The sequence below is a fragment of the Egretta garzetta genome, unplaced genomic scaffold, assembly GCF_000687185.1.
Source record: "Egretta garzetta isolate BGI_Z169 unplaced genomic scaffold, ASM68718v1 scaffold728, whole genome shotgun sequence".
In the NCBI taxonomy this organism is placed as follows: domain Eukaryota; kingdom Metazoa; phylum Chordata; class Aves; order Pelecaniformes; family Ardeidae; genus Egretta; species Egretta garzetta.
The window spans coordinates 61,639-61,951 of NW_009260504.1; the positions used below are offsets into that span (position 1 = coordinate 61,639).

The 313-nt window shown below is 66.8% G+C and overlaps 1 protein-coding gene across 1 annotated transcript in view; it reads right to left on the reverse strand.

Moving 5' to 3' along the window:
* Positions 1-313, reverse strand: part of LOC104131395 (junction plakoglobin) — a 38,059-nt gene that overhangs the window by 8,555 nt on the left and 29,191 nt on the right. The window contains exon 2 of the mRNA XM_035900112.1: positions 287-309. Within this exon, the coding sequence (XP_035756005.1) occupies positions 287-309 (23 nt within the window). The remainder of the gene's footprint in view (positions 1-286; positions 310-313) is intronic.

Genomic DNA, 313 nt, shown 5'->3' on the forward strand with positions numbered 1-313 from the left:
TGGGCCGGGATCAGCTGTTCCTACCTTGAGCCAACCCACCGGCGCGCTCGGATGTGTGTGCACAGCTCAGCACCAGTGCGGGCTGGCTGCACGCCACCCCTACGCAAGAGCCGCTCGGCGCAGGGAAGGAGGACGGGAGGGAGCATATTTTAGGCAGTAACAACTCCCGGGGTGTGGAAGGCGGCATGGAGGAGTGCCCAGAAGGAGCACGGCTCGTGGGGGAGGCTGAGGAAGGCAGGAGCAGAGCAGCTGAGCTCGCAGGCATGCCCGGCCCCGCAGCTCCTACCTTGCGCTTGGCTCTGGGCCTGGCTCC